Source organism: Trypanosoma brucei, chromosome 11, assembly GCF_000210295.1.
Source record: "Trypanosoma brucei gambiense DAL972 chromosome 11, complete sequence".
Lineage (NCBI taxonomy): Eukaryota > Euglenozoa > Kinetoplastea > Trypanosomatida > Trypanosomatidae > Trypanosoma > Trypanosoma brucei.
The window spans coordinates 892,855-910,926 of NC_026744.1; the positions used below are offsets into that span (position 1 = coordinate 892,855).

The 18,072-nt window shown below is 48.1% G+C and overlaps 3 protein-coding genes across 3 annotated transcripts; all 3 read left to right on the forward strand.

Moving 5' to 3' along the window:
- Positions 1-698: 698 nt before the first annotated feature.
- Positions 699-1,019, forward strand: TbgDal_XI3600 (60S ribosomal protein L44, putative; the record flags this gene model as incomplete). Its single annotated transcript, XM_011781204.1, has 1 exon — positions 699-1,019. One exon carries the CDS (start codon positions 699-701, stop codon positions 1,017-1,019), a length of 321 nt encoding a protein of 106 aa, XP_011779506.1.
- A 304-nt stretch (positions 1,020-1,323) lies between these two features.
- On the forward strand, positions 1,324-2,958 carry TbgDal_XI3610 (T-complex protein 1, zeta subunit, putative; the record flags this gene model as incomplete). The annotated part of the gene is made up of 1 exon (XM_011781205.1): positions 1,324-2,958. One exon carries the CDS (start codon positions 1,324-1,326, stop codon positions 2,956-2,958), a length of 1,635 nt encoding a protein of 544 aa, XP_011779507.1.
- A 402-nt stretch (positions 2,959-3,360) lies between these two features.
- Positions 3,361-17,337, forward strand: TbgDal_XI3620 (dynein heavy chain, putative; the record flags this gene model as incomplete). Its single annotated transcript, XM_011781206.1, has 1 exon — positions 3,361-17,337. The coding sequence occupies one exon, from the start codon at positions 3,361-3,363 to the stop codon at positions 17,335-17,337; it is 13,977 nt and encodes a 4,658-aa protein (XP_011779508.1).
- Positions 17,338-18,072: the final 735 nt, after the last annotated feature.

An 18,072-nucleotide genomic window follows, 5' to 3' on the forward strand; every position in this document is an offset into this window, starting at 1 on the left:
CTTGTGATAGTGAACTGTTGTGGAGGAGGGGGGCTGTTTATTGGGCTAGATCGTTCTTACTTTTTTTTTAAATATTTTGTTGTATTATTTACGCCCATTCATCCTAAATATAGGAGTGGCGTGCATCTTCATCAGATTGGAGGACCCAATTGAAGTAGTGCTAATAATGGTTCGATGCGCAGACATTTCGAGCATAGGTATTTGGAACATTTTATGTAACTTTTGAAGTTGAATGTACTGTCTACAGCAGTAAACAGCTCAGGGATTGGATCACTGGTTGCTTCATGGTTGTAGAAAGTACTCTTATTCTTTGTTTTAAAAAAAAAGTAATGTGCACTCAACTGTTTAAGTTGCAGTGAGTGGCAATTGAGGCCATATCCGAATACTGAAATATCATTTGTTACCTTTCCTCCACTCCTAAAAAGTAGGCTAATCTGGTTGTTTATTAATACCGTCCTTCGAACCTTTTTTTAATGCTTATTACTGGTGTGAATATTGTCTGAATTGGTATATATATATATATATGTTGATTTAGAATTTCATCGTGTTTATTATAAGCAGAGATGGTGACATCACCTTCTCTGTTTCCCTCTTGTCACTGCCCACACTGTTTAATTCCTAAGTTTTTTGAGAAACATTCTATTAACATTGTGTTTTGACCTTAATTTCTACTTCTGTACTAGCTCCGACAGCCCAGGATGGTCAACTACCCGAAGAAAAAGAAGATGCACTGCCCTGATGAGCGGTGCAACGCTCACAAGAGCTTCAAGGTTGTGCAGTACAAGGCTGGCAAGGCGCGCCTGTACGCCCGAGGTAAGCGTCGCTACGACCGCAAGCAGTCTGGTTATGGTGGTCAGACAAAGCCCATCTTTCACAAAAAGGCGAAGACGACCAAGAAGATTGTTCTGAAGCTTCAGTGTTCTAACTGCAAATCGATTATCCAGAACGTGCTGAAGCGCACGAAGCACTTCGAGCTGAACGACAAAAAGAAGACTGGCAACAAGGACCCCACTTGGTAGGTTGTGCGGCGAGACTGATGACATCCGGTTTGAGCAGTATGAACTTTCTTTTTTTCTTTTCATCTTCTGTGTTCTAACTGTGTAATTACGATGGTGTCTGAGCGCGCCGAGTTGGCAGGGTGTGCGCAATCTCTACTTTTCATTGCGTACAAGCATCATTATACCTCCTTTTAACAAAAATATCTTTATTTTACATACTTCTATTGCCATTTACTTTGGTGAAACTGAACTGTGACAAAACGCTATGAAGAATAACCAAGCACAATTAATTGTAAAAGCAGCGAGATTGGATTAAGGGGGAAAGATGATGGCATCTAACCTAGCATACATAAATCCCGGAGGGAAACAAGCCCGGAAGGCTAGTGCACTCGAGATAAATATGGTTGCCTCCCGTGGATTACAGGAAGTGCTCAAGACGAACTTGGGCCCCAGAGGCACAATGAAGATGCTCGTTTCAGGTGCTGGGCTTATTAAAATTACTAAGGATGGAATCACTCTTCTAGGTGAAATGCAGATTCAACACCCAACTGCTGTTTTCATAGCTCGCGCCGCCACTGCCGTCGATGACATCACTGGTGATGGGACGACGAGCGCAGTCCTTGTGATTGGTGAAATGATGCGGCAGTGTGAGAGGTACATCCAAGATGGCCTTCATCCTCGTATCCTGACGGAGGGCTTTCGACTTGCCCGCAACGAAGCAGTTAAATATTTGGAGGAAAGCGTCGTTGAGATCCCCGTTGCCACTCGTCGAGAATACCTCACAAATGTCGCTCACACTGCCCTCTCAACGAAGGTTAACGCACACATGTCGGTTCAACTGGCGGAGGCTGTGGTTGACTCTGTGCTCGCTGTTGTCCCCGAAGATGGAAGAGAAATTGATCTACATATGGTTGAGGTCATGCACATGAAGCATCGCCTGAGCTCGGATACTCGTTTTGTGAACGGGATTGTTTTGGATCACGGTGGTCGTAATGACAACATGCCAAAGTACCTGGAGAATGCCTACATTCTGGTCTGTAACGTTTCTCTTGAGTACGAGCGAAGCGAACTGAACACCGGTTTTTACTTCAAGGATGCGGCGGAGAAAGCGCGTATGGTTACCGCGGAGCGGAAGGTAACAGATGACCGCGTTAGGGACATCATTGCTCTAAAGAAACAGGTTTGCACGAAGGAAAATCAGCGCAGCTTCGTTGTAATCAATCAGAAGGGAATTGACCCGATTGCACTGGAGATGCTGTCCAAGGAGGGGATTTTGGCTCTACGGCGTGCCAAGCGTCGTAATATGGAACGCCTTATTCTGGCCTGCGGGGGTGAGGCCGTAAACACAACCGAGAACCTCACAGTGGATGTCCTTGGTGAGGCTGGACGTGTACAAGAGTACACATTGGGTGACGACAAGTACACCTTCGTGGAGGATGCGCGTAAGGGTCGGAGCTGCACATTGCTTGTCAAGGGACCCAATGATCACACTATTGCCCAACTCAAGGATGCCATTCGTGATGGTCTTCGTGCAGTCAAGAACGCTTACGAGAGGGGTGGCGTTCTCGCAGGCGCCGGCTCGTTTGAGGTGGCTCTTCACGACCATCTGACCCGTTATGCTGACATCGTGTCAGGTAAACAAAAAATTGGTATTCGAGCGTACGCCGATGCCATCCTTGTCATACCGAAAACCTTGGCGGAGAACTCCGGCCTTGATGTTCAGCACTGCCTTATTTCCCTGCAGGAGGCCAGCCGACGAGCACGCCAGGAAGGGCGCTGGGTGGGCCTTCGACTCGACACGGGAAGCACCGTTGACCCGCTAGCGGCTGGGATCCTGGATAACGTCCTTGTGAAACGAAGTATTCTGGAGACGACTGGAGAGATTGTCGCCCAGCTACTACTGGTAGATGAAATTATGAAGGCTGGGCGCCGCGGAGCCGGTGCCCCCCCGGCGCAGTAAAACAGTCGATCTATATTAAATTACCAGAAAAGAAAACAACACTGAGGAAAACAGCCTTTCAGCTTAATAGACAAAAGAAATGAAAAAGAAAATTAAGGCATAAATTTTTTAAAAGTGTGATTAACGCATAGGGGAAAATGAAAGTACTTTCGGCATAAGTTGGTTCGTGTTTCCCGGTGTGGATGGAGAGAGGCATCTTCACTTTTGTGTTTTTGCGTGTTTGTTTGTCCATGCGTCAAATGTGTGTTCAACAGTTGGGGTAACTGGGTTGAATCTGCAATTTTTTTGCGTTACCGTTTCGACGCTTCGCTTTGTCTTCTTGCGTGTCCGTAGGTGGAACGATTAAGCAACGAGAAGAGGAGTTACGTAAATCAAACAAGCAAACTAAGGAAAGGAACCCCGATGGCGAAGGGCGACAAGGAAGAGGCACCCGTCGATAGGCGTGTTCAGTGGCTTGAGCAGCGCATCATTACCGGGTTAAAGGCCAAACCGGTAGAGACGCGTAAGCTCATTGACAATGAGGAGAGCCGTGGGCAGATTACTGAGTTTCTTGACACAACGGATGCTCAGCACCTGTATGTATACCAGCAGTCTGGTGGGCTGCTTGTTGCTCGCATAGACGCACCGGAGGAACTTAAGAAAAAGGGCATGTATTTCTCCAAGAAGAAGCGTGAGAGAATTAGTGACGAGCAACACATGAGGGGATGTATTGTCTTTGGTGATCTGTGTCCCGACGCACTTAACAGTCTCAATTCGGTGACGCGGAACGTTTACGCGGAACTCATTAGGAAAGAGAAGCGGAATGTAAGTCAGATACCTGATGTTGCTGTTGCGGAGCTTATGGAGGACACTAACAAGCTCTTGGCGCATATGTTAGTGACACTTGGGCTTAGTCAAGGAAAAACTCTCCTTCCCTTGCCTCCCGTACAACTACCGTCGAGGGTTGGCGATGGCCCCTTTGATTCAGAGTTCATTTATCAGCTAGAGAGCTCCATCATTGCTTGGACAACGCAAATCCGTGCGGCGATAGATTCATCCCCAGAAGATATGATTGACTGTGGCTCTGAAAAAGGGATACATCCCGGACCACTCAACGAGATAGCCTTTTGGAAAAGTAAAGTGGATAATTTGGCCAACTTGGAACAGCAGTTGTACTCTGTGAAGGCGCTGAAGATTTTAGTAATCCTGAAAAAGTCTCAGAATGGTTACTACCAACCATTTTCTCAGCTCATGAGCGAGCTTAAAGAGGCATCTATCGAGGCACGGGACAATTACCGCTTTCTCAAACCAATCGAAGACGAATTCGCCGCCATGTGCCCCACCTCTCCGGGTCATCTGGAGTTTACCCAACTAGCGTCGAGCGGAACCTTCCAGAGGCTTTTCCACTATCTGTTTCTTTTGTGGACTCAGTCGGGATTCTACAACACATCGACGAGGTTGGTCGTATTGCTTCGTCAAATGTGCAACGATCTCATTTCTATGGCAATTGAGTATGTGAACGTTGAGGAGTTTGCGAAAGGCTTTGAGAAAAAAGATGCCATTGCACGACTTGCAGAAACTCTCTCTATTTGTGGCCAGTTCAAGGCAACATATTTCCACTACAAGTCCCATGTAGCAACAGTGGCGAAACCTTGGAACTTCCAAAATTCTGCCTTCTTCTCGCGACTTGATGTTTTTCTGGAACGGTGCCATGATCTTATGGACATTATGGAGACGGCTGTTCTATTTGACAAGATGGAGAATATCAAGGTTGGTGGTACGAAGAGCGTACTGCACACCAGGGAAGCAGAAGAAATTAAGGCCGAATTTGATACTGCCTATTTCAAATTCTATGGTGTCGAGTACAACTTGCTGGTTCCTGACGAGACGCGATTTGAGGCCGATTACTGCGAAATTCGGGACACAATTCGTGAACTCGAACGGAGACTCGGCACGATCCTCGTAACCACTGTTGACGACGCCAAAGCTATCTCAGAGGTATTCAAGGCGGTTGACACGTTTGACGGATTTACTGATCGCACTGTTGTTCAGATGGAGTGGTCAAAGAAGCAAAAGGTTGTCTTAGAGAGTTTCTACCAGGATCTTATCGAGGCCCAGGAGACATTTTATCAGGGTGACTCGTCCGCAGCTTATCCCAACATACCACCACTTGCAGCGGCCGTAGTCAGATGCAGTGCCCTGTTGGACCGAATCAACGAATCTTACTCTCGTGTCAGCGAACTTTCCAGTGCTGTTCTTGAAAGCGAGGCTGGTAAGGAAACTATGGACCTGTACGAGACGCTGAAAGATACCCTGAAAGAGGCTATCCGCAAGAAATATGAGTCGTGGTGTGGTGACGTTGGGCATATCAGTATGGAAAAGCTTAAGTTACCGCTGTTGGAGGTGGACGAAAACAATAAACTAAAGGTCAACTTTGATGATGCGCTGGTGAAGACACTGAGAGAGGTGTACTATTTGGAGGTGATGAATTCTTTTGATGCTCGTGATCGGCAGAAGCTTGAGGTCCCCCCTGAAGTTCAATCCGTTTTTGAGAGGCGTGAGAAGTACCGCTCTCAGACTATAATGCTCGAGCACGTTAGCACGACTTACAACGGTTTTATGAGTTCTCTGCGTCACGAAGACGAGAGACCGCTTATCCAAGCCGAGTTAACTGCCTTTGAGAGTGTAATTCAACGGGGAACGACGGAAGTGCGGTGGCAGGATGGGGACGAAGTTGACGCATTCATTGACCTCGTTCTGAAGAAGGTGGATGCAATCAACCGTGTCGTTACATCTTTCCATTCCAATGTTCAACAGATGGTAGAGTCGTTGGAAGAATATCGCAGGACCGATAAGCTTTTGCCCATGAATCGCGCGGATGGGGCGAAGACAATGTCTGAGCATGAACTGAGGAAAACCTTTGAAGAACACTTCAAGAAGAGACATCGCGATATCGCTGAGAGAGGGGAGTGCATTCATGCACTGCTAAATGAGAGTTTTGAAGCAGTCAACGAGCTCAAACGGAGTGAGGGCTCGCCTCTGGTTTCCCGTGATTCTGAGGATTGGCAGAAGTATGTGTCATATGTGGATGGCGTCGTGACAAAGGCAATAAATGAATCGGTCATCCACTCTCTGACGTGTGTGCGGGATCAGCTCGACCCTGAGTGGATATCAGAGAATGAAGGTACTCCGTTGGTGGACGTACGGCTGATTATTACAAAGGGGGGGCCAAATGTAACTGTGTGCTCACGATATGAGCCACACATCGATTGCGAAGGATCCAGTGAACACTCTATTCGAAGCATAGTGAATAGCTTCATAGCAAACGTCGGGGCGGGAGCTGGGCTCATTAAACCGTTGGTTGACGGCCGCAGCTATTCCGAAGAGGCAGACAATAATGAGGATGTCCAACGTCTGAAGGGTGAGATCGATGCGCTCTTGCGTCAAAACTTCGAGGCTTGTGAGGAGTATCGTTGCAGTTTTGATGAGTTCAAGCATCTGTGGGAGACCAACAGGAAGGCATCCTTCGCAGCCTTCTTGGAGAAGGACCAAGTCACCAAGTTCCACTCCAGTTTAACGGACGAGGAAAGCGTCAAGGAAGTCGCACCCGTTTCCAAGGAGTACTTCGGCGTTAGCCTGCAAGACTTTGACAAGGCCATCACAGAATACGAGCGTATCGGTTCGAGGATCAATGCCACAGAAGAAAGGCACATTGAAGGGTTTGTATCAATTGACGTAAAGCCTCTTCGCGCAGCCTTGCGTGACACATGTAAAAAGTGGAAGGATATGTTCTCTGACTACTTAATGAACAAGATTAAGTCCAATCTTGAAGATCTTTATGCTTTCATGAACGAAGCAGACGAGGGTTTAGACGTCGAAGTTCTTGATGGTAATGTGGAGTCGTTGAAGTGCGTTATGAGGTGGATCAGAGATTGCCGAAGAATGAATAAGGAGGTGATGGGCGACGATGAAGGCGGCGAGACTGGAGGAATGTTTGCCCCCATTCAAGCGGCGATACGTATGCTGAAAAGTCACGCGAATACTTCATCCTCACTTGATGTCGAACTAGCGAATATTGAGAAGCTTGAAGAGCTCCGGAAGCCGGCACCCGAGCAATGGGTCGCACTTAATAAGAAGGCACTGAACGTACGGGCGCAGAACTCCATTGTCCAGGACAGGGAGGCAGAGAAGGTGAAAGAGCAGGTTGTGCTATTTGAGGAATCACTGCGTCAGGAGGCGGCAGAATTTAAGCAGTTGAACCTCTTTAGCTACGCCATTGACAGAGAGATTGTCTACATCGAGCTGGATAAAACTTACAACCACTTCTTGGATATTGAGAAAGAGGCAAGGAAACTCCAAGACTTGCAGGAGTTGTTTGATTTAAACCCATCCCTTTTTAAGGAAATACGAGAATGCCGAGTTGAGTTGATGATGCTAAAACAGGTGTGGGATCTTAATGAGCACGTCATGTCCCAGTTTACTGACTGGATGAAGTCAACGTTTAAGGATGCTGATGTTTCGTTGTTTGAAGATGAATGCAAAAAGCTGTCAAAGCAGCTTCAGCAGCAGCCCTTGAAGGTAAAATCCTGGGAGTGCTTCAAGGGCGTTGATGAACAGGTGCGTAACATGAGGACATCACTTCCCCTTTGTCAGTCTCTTAGTTCACCAGCTATGCGTCCCCGGCATTGGAACTTACTAGTTACGACAACAAAGCAACCCGGCAGTATCGACCCTGATGCAAGTGACTTCACGCTCTCAAAACTGTTTGCGCTCGGTCTCCACAAGTTTTCCGACGAGGTGGCGAATATTGTTGAGAAGGCTGAAAAGGAACTGCGCATTGAAACTAACCTGAACAAACTAATCGGAATATGGGAAAAGATGATTTTTACGTACACTGTGGATGAGCAGCTGAACACCCACCTACTGGGCGCTGTTGATGATGTCGTGGAGCAGTTGGAAAACGACAACAACGCTCTCTCTTCCATGCTCTCCGACCGGTTTGTGGAGCATTTCTACGACAAGGTACTCCTGTGGCAGAAGAATCTCGGTATGGTGGACACTTGCACTGGTAAGTGGGTGGAGATACAAAGGCAGTGGATGAATCTTTTCCCCATCTTTGTGTTGTCTGCTGACATCAAGGAGCAGCTGCCGGAGGATGCAAAGAACTTTGCCGAAGCAGATCGCGTTTTTCGACTGCTCATGAGTAAGGCCCACAAGTACACCAACGTCATTGAGGTTGTTTGCAGTGATGTCTTGAAAAATGAGGTGGGACGGGACGAAGGACTCGAGCACACCCTCAATTACATACAGAGTATCCTTGTTCAGTGTGAGAAATCTCTTGCTGATTACCTCGAAACCAAGCGCAAAATATTCCCGCGCTTCTTCTTTGTGTCTGCCACTGACCTTATCGACATCCTTTCTAAGGGTTCGGATCCGCGGGCGGTGATGGTGCATATGAGCAAGATTATTGACTCAGTCGACACCTTCTCTTTTTCGGATAATCCCAATCCCCAGGCTGGACCGAAAGACGCATACGAAATGATATCCGTACAGGGGGAGAAGGTGGCTTTGGCAGAAGATTTCACATGCGAAGGCCCCGTTGAAGTGTGGCTGAATGGTCTTATTGGTGCGATGTGCAAGGCCGTCAAGAAGCAAATCAAGGAGGCGAATGCGAGCTACGTTGAGAAACCACGTAATGAATGGATCTACCAATATCCCTGCCAGGCGGTTATTGTGGCATCGCGTATTTGGTTTACGACTGAGGTCCACCAAGCGTTTATTCAAATAGAGGAGGGAAATGATATGGGTATGAAAGATTTGCTCAAAAATCAGAAGGTCCAACTTGACAGCTTGATCAAGGAGGTACTAGTTGACCGAACGTCAAATGAGCGTAAGATGCTGGTCCATCTCATTACCATCGACGTCCACAATCGCGACATCGTTCAAACGATGGTTGATGAACGTGCTGACGCTGTTGACGCTTTCTGTTGGCAATCGCAGCTTCGCTATTACTGGGATGATGCGAAGGGCAACGAAATTAGGATAGCAGATGCTGAGTTTATCAATGGTTACGAATACATCGGTTTGTGTGGCTGTCTGGTGATCACAAAGTTGACCGATAGGTGCTATATCACCCTAACTCAGGCCCTTAGGCTCAAGAAAGGCGGTGCACCCGCTGGCCCTGCCGGTACGGGTAAGACGGAGACCACAAAGGATCTTGCGAGGAACATGGGTATTGCGTGCTATGTGTTCAACTGCTCAGATCAGATGAATTACATTACCCTTGGGCAAATTTTCAAGGGGTTGGCGATGTCTGGTTCCTGGGGTTGCTTTGACGAGTTTAATCGTATCTCCATCGAGGTGTTATCTGTCGTTGCTACTCAGGTTGGTTCCATTCTTAATGCACTGAAGGAGCAGAAGAAGCGGTTCCGCTTCATGGATGAGGAGATTTCAATCACACCCTCGGTGGGTATGTGGATTACCATGAATCCGGGTTATGCTGGTCGTACAGAACTTCCCGAAAACATCAAATCGCTCTTCCGACCATGCGCTATGGTCGTCCCTGACCTCAAAAATATTTGTGAAATTATGTTGGCTGCTGAGGGCTTTGGTGACGCCAAGGATCTCGCATTGAAGTTTGTCACCCTTTACCGTCTAAACAAAGAGCTTCTCTCACCTCAAGACCACTACGATTGGGGTCTCCGTGCGGTCAAGTCTGTGCTTTACATTGCTGGTGCTCTGAAGCGCGGCGATCCGGACATCCCTGAGCGCAATGTATTGATGCGTGCGTTACGTGACACCAACATGGCTAAACTTAGCAAAGATGATGTGTACGTCTTTATGGGACTTATCCGTTCCCTCTTCCCCAACTTGGATGTGCCTAAGAAGGACAAACCAGAACTTGCCGCAGCTTGCAAGGAAGTATGCCGTGAGCAGGGGAACCTTCCGGGTGAAAACGATATCTTCATCCTAAAGTGCGTGCAGTACGAAGAGCTGTTACACGTGCGCCACTCCGTGTTTGTCCTTGGACCTGCGGGTAGTGGTAAGACGGAGTGCTGGCGATGCCTCCAGGGTGCTCTCACAAAGCTGCATAAGGATGAGTGGAAGGCGAAAGCGGTGGCATCTTGCCTTAACCCTAAGGCAATCACATCTAATGAATTGTACGGCTACTTTACGCCAAACAAAGAGTGGCGTGACGGTGTCTTGTCTACAATCTTTCGTGACTACGCATTGGAATCAAAGAAGAGACGCAACATGAAGTGGATCGTTTTGGATGGTATCATTGACGCAGAATGGATTGAATCGATGAACACTGTGATGGACGACAACAAGATGCTGACACTTGTGTCCAACGAGCGTATTCCGTTGACAGACTCCATGCGTATGATTTTTGAAGTTTCCCACCTTCGTAACGCTTCTCCAGCCACTGTTTCTCGCGCTGGTGTTGTATTCATCAATGAATCCGACCTTGGTTGGGGGCCCTTCAAGGACAAGTGGATAGCATCAAGGGAAAGACGTGAGGGAGCGATGTTTGACAGTCTGTTTGATAAGTACGTTCCGTTCGTTTTTGAATTCTGGAAGCGTAGCATGAAGCCCATCGTTGCTGTTATGGACATCAATGTCGTACAAACTATCTGTTTCCTTCTAGAGGGTATATTTGGGCGGATGCAACAAGAAGAATTATCAAAGAACCCGAATGTATTCGATGTGTGTGAGAAGTACTTCGTGTTTGCCGTTATTTGGGCCTTTGGAGGGCCACTTCCGGGCTCAGACGGGCGCGTGGATCAGCGTATGAACTTTTCCAACCAGTGGAAGAAGGAGTTCCCTAATATGAAGATCAGTGACACAGGTTCTGTCTTTGACTTTTATATTGATAAGAAAAAGGATGAGAACGGGGTTTATCAGTACGAGTGGCGGCCATGGAGCGAGCTTGTGCACCCATACGTACCCGATCCGGACAGGCAGCTTTCCACAGTTTCTGTGCAAACTGCCGACGGTGTCCGCATGTCGCACCTCATGAGTTTGCTTGTGGATAATGCAAAGTCCGTTATGCTCGTAGGAACTGCGGGAACAGGTAAGACGAACTTGATCATGTCAAAACTTAGATCGTTGAACGGTGAAGAAACACTTTTCCGTGTAGTTGCCTTTAACGCGCGAACGTCGTCGAGTGGTCTTCAAGCAGTGATGGAACAGTCATTGGAGAAGCGCTCGGGTCGTACGTATGGACCGTTTAATCGCAAGAAGCTTGTCTTCTTCCTTGATGACATGAACATGCCTGCACCAGACAAATATGGAACACAGGAGGCCATTGCTCTACTGCAGCAACACGTAAACTACGGCTTCTGGTATGACCGTGTTAAGATTATTCAAAAGGAAGTGGTTGATTTGCGTTATGTTGGCGCAATGAACCCCAAATCCGGTACGTTCACCATCTTAGACCGTCTGCTGAGGCACTTTGCTCTCTTCTCGACCAACATGCCTGAGCGAGCGGATTTGGTGAGTATCTACGGTCAAATTCTTCAAGCGCACACAAAGGACTTCCCTCGCGATATACGCGACGCGTTCACCAAGATAATTACGAATGCAACTATCGAGTTGCACCATTTGGTGGCCAAACAGTTCTTTCCGACCGCCGTTAAATTTCACTACCAATGGAACATGCGTGAAATGTTCAATATATTCCAGGGGCTCTGCAAATCTCATCCAAAGATTCACACTACTCCCTTACAAATGGCTCGCCTCTGGGCTCACGAGTGCAATCGTACTTTCCGCGATCGTATGTCGGAGACAGAGGATATGAATCGCTTTGATGCGCTGTTTGTTGAGGTGATTTCCCGCGCCGGTTTCACTGACATCCAACCGAAGGATGTGCTCCAGGAGCCACTGCTCTGGGGTCCCTTCCTTACGTCTTCCGAGGGTGAAGAAAACGTGTACGAAGAGTTCACTGTGGACGCGGCACAATCATATCTCATCAAAAAGTTGGATGAGTACAACGATAACTACGCTCGTATGGACCTTGTTCTGTTCAACCAAGCTGTGGAGCACCTCTGTCGCATTGCTCGTATTACGTCGAATCCCCGTGGTAACGCGCTACTTGTTGGTGTCGGTGGTTCTGGCAAACAGTCGCTTGCACGTTTGGCTTCTTATATTAATGGTCACGACATTTTCCAGATTCTTGTGACGAGTAGCTATGGTATCGCTGAGTTCCGTACGGATATGCAGGAACTCTACCGCAAGTGTGGTTTGAAGGGATATCCTTTCGCCTTCATCATCACCGACACCCAGATAGTATCTGAAGACATGCTCGTTTACCTGAACGATATGCTTGCTAGCGGAAATGTCCCAGAGATGTTTAACCAAGATGAGCGAGAAGGTATTGTGGGATCCATAATGAACGAGGTTAAGGTTGCCGGTTATGCGGACTACTCCAATCCAGATACCTGTTGGGAGTACTTCATCAACAAGGTGAGGTCGCACTTGCATATCATTCTCTGCTTCTCCCCTGTCAGTAAACATTTTGCTGTCTGGTGCCGGCAGTTCCCTGCACTCGCCAATACAACCGTCATTGACTGGTTTCTGCGTTGGCCAGAGCAGGCTCTCAAGTCCGTCGCAAATCGCTTCTTATCGAAGATCGAGCTTGGCGGGCCGGAGATGACAAAGAATATCGCTGACTTCATGGCTTTCTGTCAGGAGAAGGTGACGGAGATGTGTGAAGAATATTATGTTCAGGAGAAGCGACATGCTTACACAACCCCCAAGTCGTTCTTAGAGCTTATCGCTTTTTATAAGGAATTGCTTGGGAGAAAAAGAGAAGACCTCAACGACAAAACCCAGCGCTTGGTTAGTGGTATTGACAAAATCAAGGAAGCTGGAGTTCAGGTCGCGGCTCTGCAAGAGGTCCTCCATCGCGAGAGCCAAGAGGTGGAAGATGCGCGTCAGAAGACCGCAGCACTGATGGAAACTGTGGGAAGGGAGAAGGCAATTGTGGAGGAACAAAGTACGATTGCTGCAAAGGAGGAGGAGAAAACCAATAAAATCGTTGCAGAGGTCGAAACTTTTGAGAGAATGTGCTCTGAGGATTTGGCCAAGGCCAAACCGCTCGTGGAGGAGGCCCTTGCTGCCCTCGATACGCTCGACAAAGCGTCAATATCAGAACTTAAAAACCTTGGTAAACCCCCTGTGGACGTGCAAATGGTAGCCATTTGTGTTCGCGTGCTGACATCTAACCCGCGTGCTATTCCTTCTGTAAAGAACCGCACGTGGGCGGAGTGCAAAAAGATGATGAACCAGGTCGATCGTTTCCTAGCAGAGTTGAAGGGATTTGACGTGAACAACATCCCGCAGGTTTGCATTGACCAGATTCAGATGTATATCACAAACCCTGCGTTCGACCCCGAAATCGTGAAGACGAAGTCATTTGCTGCAGCAGGTTTGTGTAAGTGGGCTGTCGGTATCAACAAATACCACTTAGTCCGGTGTGAGGTTCGCCCCAAGGAGGAGCGGCTTGCTGAAGCACAAGAGCGCTTGCACCAGAGCAAGACTGCGCTCAAGAAAGTTCAAGACAAGGTGGCTGATCTCAATTCGAAGCTTCAGGCGCTGATTGCGCAGTATGATGAAGCAGTGGAGTCTGCCAACGCGATTGAGAGGAAAGCGAAGAAGACGATGCTAAAGATGGAGCTTGCTCAACGTCTGGTGTCTGGTCTTGCCGATGAAAGTGTTCGATGGGGAGATACTATTGAGCAGTTACGAAAGGCAGCGGACCTTCTGGTGGGTGATGTGCTATTGGGCGCTTCATTTGTTTCTTATATTGGGCCATTCTCAAAGGTCTTCCGTGAGCGTATCGTAACTGAGGAGTGGCTTCCTATGGTCAAGCAGTTGGGTATACCGATGACGGAGGACCTTGATATCACCATGAATGTTCTCACATCCGAGGCGGCGGTTGCGTCCTGGAACAACGAGGGGCTTCCCTCGGATAAAGTTTCCACGGAGAACGGTGCCATTGTGACTAACTGCACGAGGTGGCCTTTGATCATCGATCCACAGCTTCAGGGCGTGAAGTGGATTCGGACGCGTGAGGAGAAGAATGGCCTGAAGGCTATCCAAACCACTCAGAAGACGTGGCAACGCACCCTGCAGACGTGTATTGAGGAGGGGCTTCCTTGTCTTATTGAGTCGCTTGGTGAGTTCATTGAACCTGTGTTGGATGGTGTTCTCAGCAGGCAGACATTCAAAAAAGGTGGTCGTCTTTTCATTAAACTTGGCGCAACTGAGGTAGAGTATAACCCCAACTTCCGATTATTTTTGCAGACTAAGCTTGGTAACCCAGCATACGGTCCAGAGGTTAACGCACAGACGACTCTAATTAACTTCATGGTGACGGAAGTTGGCCTTGAAGACCAGTTACTTGCAGTTGTTGTTAACCAAGAGAGACCGGACTTAGAGAAGAAGCGGGGTGCATTACTTCGGCAAATGAACACTATGACAATTGAGCTACAGAAGTGCGAGGATGGACTTCTTTATGAGTTAACCAACGCAACCGGCGACATATTGGAGAACATATCCCTTATCGAGAACCTGGAGAACACGAAAAAGAAAGCAAAGGATATCAACATATCGTTTGCTCAGGCGGTATCCACTCAGAAAGATATTGCGCAAAACCGTCTCACATACACCTCTGTCGCTGTGCGTGGTTCGCTTCTGTTCTTCCAGATTGATCAGCTTTGGAAAATCGACCACATGTATCAGTACTCACTGGAGGCTTTCATGGTGGTGTTTAACAAAGCGCTGGCAAAGGCAGTACAACCAGAAGATAAGAAGGACGTGGCGAAGCGTGTGGAAAATGTCCTCCGATCCATTATGGAAACAGTCTTTGCGTATGTCTCACGTGGTTTGTTCGAACGCCACAAGCTAATCCTTTCCAGTTTGCTTACCTTCGCAATTCTTCAACAACAAGGTGAGATCGATTCGAAACAGCTGGACTTCCTTCTGCGTGGCAAAAAGAAGACGGGTATATTGAGACCTGAAACCGTTGTGGAATGGTGTCCTGAACCTAACTGGGCTGCAGTGCAAGCCCTTGCCGATGTGGAGGGATCAGTGCCACCGTTCAATCTGTTGCCCGGAGATGTCACGGAAAACAACCGTTGGAGGCAGTGGACCGAAACCGAGAAACCAGAGGAGGAAAAGATGCCGTCAGAGTGGAAGAATTTAACACAATTCCAACGCCTTCTCGTTCTCCGGTGTCTGCGTCCTGATAGGCTAACAGCTGCCCTCGAGACTTTCGTTTGCGACAGCATCGGCCGCTTCTTTGTTTCGGATCAGGCCGTTGATATATCTGTTTCTATCAACGAGTCTGCAACGACGACACCGCTCTTCTTCATTCTTTCCCCCGGTGTAGACCCGGTTCGTGCGGTAGAGGAGGCTGGTCGCAAGCTTGGTTTCACGTATGACAATGAACGGCTCTTCAACGTTTCACTAGGCCAAGGTCAAGAGGTTGTAGCTGATCGGGCTCTGGAGCGGTGCTTTCTGCATGGTGGATGGGCGCTGCTGAATAATATCCACCTTGTCGAGAAGTGGCTTCGGGGTTTGGAGCGACGGTTGGATAGTTATGCAGAAATATACACTCGCATGGCACAATTACGAAAGGAACGCGACGAGAAGCGTGCTGCAGAACAAAAAGTGATGGAAGATTCTGGGAGTGAAAAGGCCACAAGTCTTGCTGGAGATGATGATGATGAGGCGCAAAAGTCTGTACACGGTTCAACCGTCAAAGAGGAAAGGGCAGATGATGCTGAGGCGGATAAATCGAACGAAAGCAACTCGAAACATTTGGGTGAAGAGGTGGCAGAAGGAAAGGAGGATGACGATGATGACATTCCCTTTGAAGGCCCCAAAGGACATCCGCAGTTCCGTGTATTCCTGAGCGCGGAGCCCTCCAACGTAATTCCCATTGGCATTCTTCAACGCTCCATTAAGCTTACATCCGAACCTCCTACTGGTATTCGCTCCAACATCGTTCGTGCATTGAGCAACTTCAGTGATGAGCCGTGGGAGAGGAGCGCGAAACCGACAGAGTTCCGTTGCATCATGTTTTCTATGTGCTTCTTCCATTCTGTCGTTGTGGAGCGTAAGAAATTTGGTCCGCTGGGCTGGAACCGTGTGTATCCTTATAATGCTGGAGACTTGACCACATGCCTGGAGGTTGCTGCCAACTACATTGAGGACAGGCCAAAGGTACCGTGGGAGGATTTGCAGTACGTTTTTGGTGAGATTATGTACGGCGGACACATTACGGACGATTGGGACCGTGTATTGTGTATGGCATACCTGCGTACATTCCTTGTGCCCGAGTGTTGTGATGGACTTCAGCTGGCCCCAGGAATCGAAGTACCCGCTCCAATGAGTTACAACGAATACATCGATTGGTTGGTTAATGGCGAGGACTTCCCCGCGGAGTCTCCGCTCCTCTTTGGTTTGCATCCTAACGCAGAGATCAACTATAGAACTGTGCAAGCCGATGTCCTCTTTCGTACAATCAATGAACTGCAGCCCAAAAAGCACGCCGGAGGAGATTCACTCAGCCCTCAGGAAGTTGTCCAGCAGAAGATTGACGAGCTTCGTGAGCGACTTCCAGAACGGCACAATTTGCAGGACTTGTCGGAGCGGTTGGAGGATGAACGGTCGCCGCAGCAGCACGTGTTCTACCAAGAGTGCGAGCGCATGAACGTCCTTATTTCAGCGCTGAAGGTATCACTGGAGGAATTAGATCTTGGTCTTAAGGGTGCCCTTTCGATGACCGCTGTTATGCAGACGTTGTTTGATGAGATATATCTCGACAAGCTTCCAGCCGTATGGGAGAAGGTTTCCTTCCTCTCTTTGCGAGCTCTTGGGTCATGGATGGAAAACTTCCTTCTTCGTAACGATCAGTTGGTGAACTGGACCGGCGAACTGCAAACTCCGAAGGTAACGAACATCGCGCTCTTTTTCAATCCCATGTCTTTCCTCACTGCCATTATGCAAACTACATCCATCGTAAACAGCTTCGATCTTGATCAGATGTCACTCGTGGTTGACGTTCTAAAGAAGTCTGCGGATCAGATCGAGACGAGTGCCCGTGACGGTTGCCATGTGTCCGGTCTCTCCATGGAAGGTGCCCGCTGGGACACGAGCACGTCTTGCATTGAGGAGAGCAGAATGAAGGAATTGTATCCAAAGATGCCCATCCTGACGATCCGTTCGTTACCACTCTCTAAAATCGACCGACGTGACCAGTACGAATGCCCAGTTTACAAGACACAGCAACGTGGACCCGGTTTCGTCGTCGGTTTCTGGTTGAAGACGAAGCAGCCAGCTAAGAAATGGACTATTGCTGGTGTGGGTCTTATCCTTGATGTGGTGGAGTAGATGAGGAAAAAAGTTACCAATTACAAGAGGCAAAAAAGGTGGTAAGATGTGTGTGTGAATACTTATGCACACAGATGTATATATGTCTATGTATACGAGTTGTGGGGATATGTTGAGATTTTTGTGCTTTCGTATGGCCATGAGGCTGCCCCATTTTTTAATCATTAACCCCCCCACACCGAAAGATAGATGCCCCTTGATGAATATTTTGTTTTTTTTTCCGTTTGTCACTGTGTTTAGTCCACATGGATGGATTACGGGGGGTGATGTTTGACCTTGTTTGACATTGTCGCCTACTATTTTCGTGCAGTGACGGCACTGCGGATACCATTATTAGAGCTTCATTCTAATTTTTTTTATTTGTAGAGGAGGCTCTTTCGTAGTCCTCTGTGTACCCACATGCAGCACACACGCGTTGCGTGGGCGTGCCTGGGGATGTGCCACCGTTCCGTGGTTGATAATGTTCTCTGTAACTGAAACTGTCCAACCCGCTGTTCGCTTTAATTTGATACTTTTCTCGTTTCATTCTTTTTTTTTTTGCGTTGTGGTGTGACCGCTCCTTTAGGTGGAGCAATCAAAATGTTTATACCTCTCTAGGTTATAGTTTCGTGTCCCTGTTTATATACGTGTACGCATGCATGTGTCTCCTACAGGGAGACAGGGGTCGCGTCCGCTGAGGGTGATGCATTGCTGTGTCGTATGGAGAGGTTCATTTGCTGCATCCCCGTTTATGTT